The sequence below is a fragment of the Hippocampus comes genome, unplaced genomic scaffold (genome assembly GCF_001891065.2).
Source record: "Hippocampus comes isolate QL1 unplaced genomic scaffold, H_comes_QL1_v1.1 scaffold114, whole genome shotgun sequence".
In the NCBI taxonomy this organism is placed as follows: Eukaryota; Metazoa; Chordata; class Actinopteri; order Syngnathiformes; family Syngnathidae; genus Hippocampus; species Hippocampus comes.
This window is the reverse complement of record NW_017806197.1, coordinates 137,672-140,676: the sequence shown is the minus strand read 5'-3', so window position 1 is coordinate 140,676 and position 3,005 is coordinate 137,672. Positions and strand designations below refer to the sequence as shown.

At 42.7% G+C, this 3,005-nt stretch overlaps 1 protein-coding gene across 1 annotated transcript in view; it reads left to right on the top strand.

The window, feature by feature from the left end:
- LOC109506874 (collagen alpha-4(VI) chain-like) overlaps positions 1 to 3,005 on the top strand; it is a 92,394-nt gene that overhangs the window by 27,915 nt on the left and 61,474 nt on the right. Inside the window, exon 13 of the mRNA XM_019855883.1 lies at positions 414 to 1,004. Within this exon, the coding sequence (XP_019711442.1) occupies positions 414 to 1,004 (591 nt within the window). The remainder of the gene's footprint in view (positions 1 to 413; positions 1,005 to 3,005) is intronic.

The following is a 3,005-nucleotide window of genomic DNA, read 5'->3' as shown; positions in this document are numbered from 1 at the left end:
GGGGGGAGCCAATATGAACGAGCTGGATGCCATCGCGAACCAACCGTCTGAGAACTTCCGATTCTTGATCGACAGCTTCCAATCTCTTCAGAGCCTGAGCGAGGTTGTCCTCGAAACCATATGCGTTTCCATTACCAACCAGACACAAGGTGAGTCACGGAAGCACAGACAGGGGCTTCTGGGTAAAGGTTTCCTGGTTATGAATGGCGTACAATTAACTGGTTTGCTGGGTGGCGTCGGATTACGTGAACAATGACAGAATAAAAACAGAACATCAGGTCCATAAAAAGTGCTTCGGTTAACATATCAAAATCAGTCAGAATATTTTTATGAGCAATACAAGTACTCAAAGCTGAACTTATTTCATCATGGATGAAGATTAAAAGGTCATGACTTTGTTCTCTCTCCCCTGTCAGCATGTGTGAATGCCACAGTGGCTGATGTGGTCTTCTTGGTGGACAGTTCGGGCAGCATTGGCAGTGTCAATTTCCAGGAGGTTCGAGAGTTTCTCCAGACCGTGGTGTCTGGTTTCGACATCGGTCCTGACAATGTGCGCGTGGGTTTGGCACAATACAACCAAAACCCTGTTCTAGAGTTCTCGTTGATGGAACACTTGGATAAGGACTCTCTGCTGGCCGAACTGGGTAACCTCCCCTACCTGGGGGGAGGTACACAGACGGGCAGGGCCATCGACTTCATCCGGACGCAGCTGTTCAACGAAAGTGCAGGAAGCCGAGCGAGCCAGGGGGTGCCTCAGATCGCTGTGGTCATCACAGACGGAGCCTCCGGCGACGACGTAGTTCAGCCTGCTCTGCGCCTCAGAGAACACGGGGTCACCGTCTTCGCGATCGGAGTGGGAGGAGCCAATGTGATTGAGCTGGAGGCCATTGCGAACCAACCGTCTGACGACTTCCGATTCTTGATCGACAACTTCCAATCTCTTCAGAGCCTGAGCGAGGTTGTCCTGGAAACCATATGCGAATCCATTTCCAACCCGACACAAGGTGAGTCACGGAAGCACAGACAGGGGCTTCTGGGTAAAGGTTTCCTGGTTACGAATGGCGTACAATTAACTGGTTTGCTCGGTGGCGTCGGATTATGTGAACAGAACGCTCGTTGACAGGACTATTCCGAAATTTTATCTGAATCAGGCGGCCAGGCTTTCCTTGAACCCGCCGGGTTAAGCGGGATACGCATTCCCCGTTCGCTACCTCGAAAATGATGAAATTGTGATTTTGAATGTTTTAAATACGATATATATATGTACTGCAGAAAGGTAATACTGTACCTTTGACAATTAAAATGCAATAAATAACATGTTTTCTCTTTTATTTGCATTTCAGTTCCAGGCCCACCAGGTAAGCCGACACACCCATTGTGTACTTTACATATTGTACACCTGAAAAATGATCTCCAAGGAAAACTCAAACACGCAAGCGCCCCACCGCGTCTGGACTTTATCCACCGCCACCGTTTTTTGACAATAATTGACCAAATGCCAAATGTTTCGATCAGGTGATACTGTGCATTCAATAATTTAAATCATGTAATAAATAACGCATTTTCTTGCATTGAAACAATCTATCAGGCTCTCCGAGCCCAGTTGGTAACTTGCCATGAGGCAAAATGGTTTGTTGGTTTACCGTGGTTTAAAAAGTCAAGGTTTCAATAACTGCTGAAACATTCCGTCACTGGTAATGAGCTTCATTTATTTATTCATTTATTTATTTATTTATTTTAGGGGACTTACAAGCTGGGCGCAATATGATGGTTGCTTTCAGATTGCGCTAAATCTGAAGCGAATGATCTGTAGCTTGCGTCATTTTTTTCCTTCTGCTCAGTTGAGCAGAGAGGGGAGGAGTGAGCAGTTAAGCACACGCACACACACACACACACACACACACGCACACAGAAGGGTGGCAGGCGAGAAGCATACCTAAATGGTGACTTTTTGCGATGTAAAAGGTAACCTCCCACACCTTCGGTATACTCACCTTGGTAAATGGGCTGTCACTTGAAAAGCGCTTTTCTACCTGTGGGACTCAAATCGCTTCACACTGCTGCCTCGTTTACATACTGATAACGCAGCATCAGGAGCAACATGGGCATCAACATCACAACACAACAACAACATCAGTATCTTTATGGAGCAGGTCATGCTTCTTTCTTTACTTTTTTCTTTGCTTTCGTCTATTGGATGGGTTTTTATTTTCAATTTTTATCATATGTAAGCCAAGCTTTTATCTTTTTCTATGTGACACATTTACACATTTTTTCACCGACTCCAACTTTAAACCGTATCTTATTCATACCACTGTTGGGGTTTTTTTTTTTCAAAAATTAAAATACAGAAATTAACATTTTTTGTCATTCCTTGGTTTCTAAATTGTTTGACCAAAATCAAAATTTTCAATTTTGACATTTTCTGCTCATTCCAGGCCATTGCATATTCATCTAGGTCATTGAATATTACTGCTCTCAAGCGATTAAAAAAAAGTTAGATGAAGCGATTAAAAAAAAGTTCGATGATTTAATTATGATATTTCGATATTTTAATCTCATCTAAAAAGTGCTGAGAAAACCCCTATTTTCATTTTTAATTCATTACATTATTGAGGCAGAGCAAAAGACAAAAAAAGTGGCATTATGAAGTCTTTCATTGTTTGCAAACAGACTTGAATGGATGCAGTCCTAGCCATTCACTCGCTGCTGGAGTTGAGACTCATCCCAAGTCCGACCTGCGACCTTGAGTTCGGACCACCAGGGTGAATGTCACCGTTGTGTTTATTTTTGTGAATCTCCAAACAATGACAAAATAAAAATAGAACATCGGGTCCATAAAAAGTGCTGAGGTTAACATATCGAAAACAGTAAGAACATTTTTCTGAGCAATACAAGTACTCAAAGCTGAACTTATTTCGGATCATAAAAAATAAATAAGAGACCCTGAAATCACAGTGCTGGAAGGTTACACTTCAAAAATAACACTGTTCAACATGAGAAAA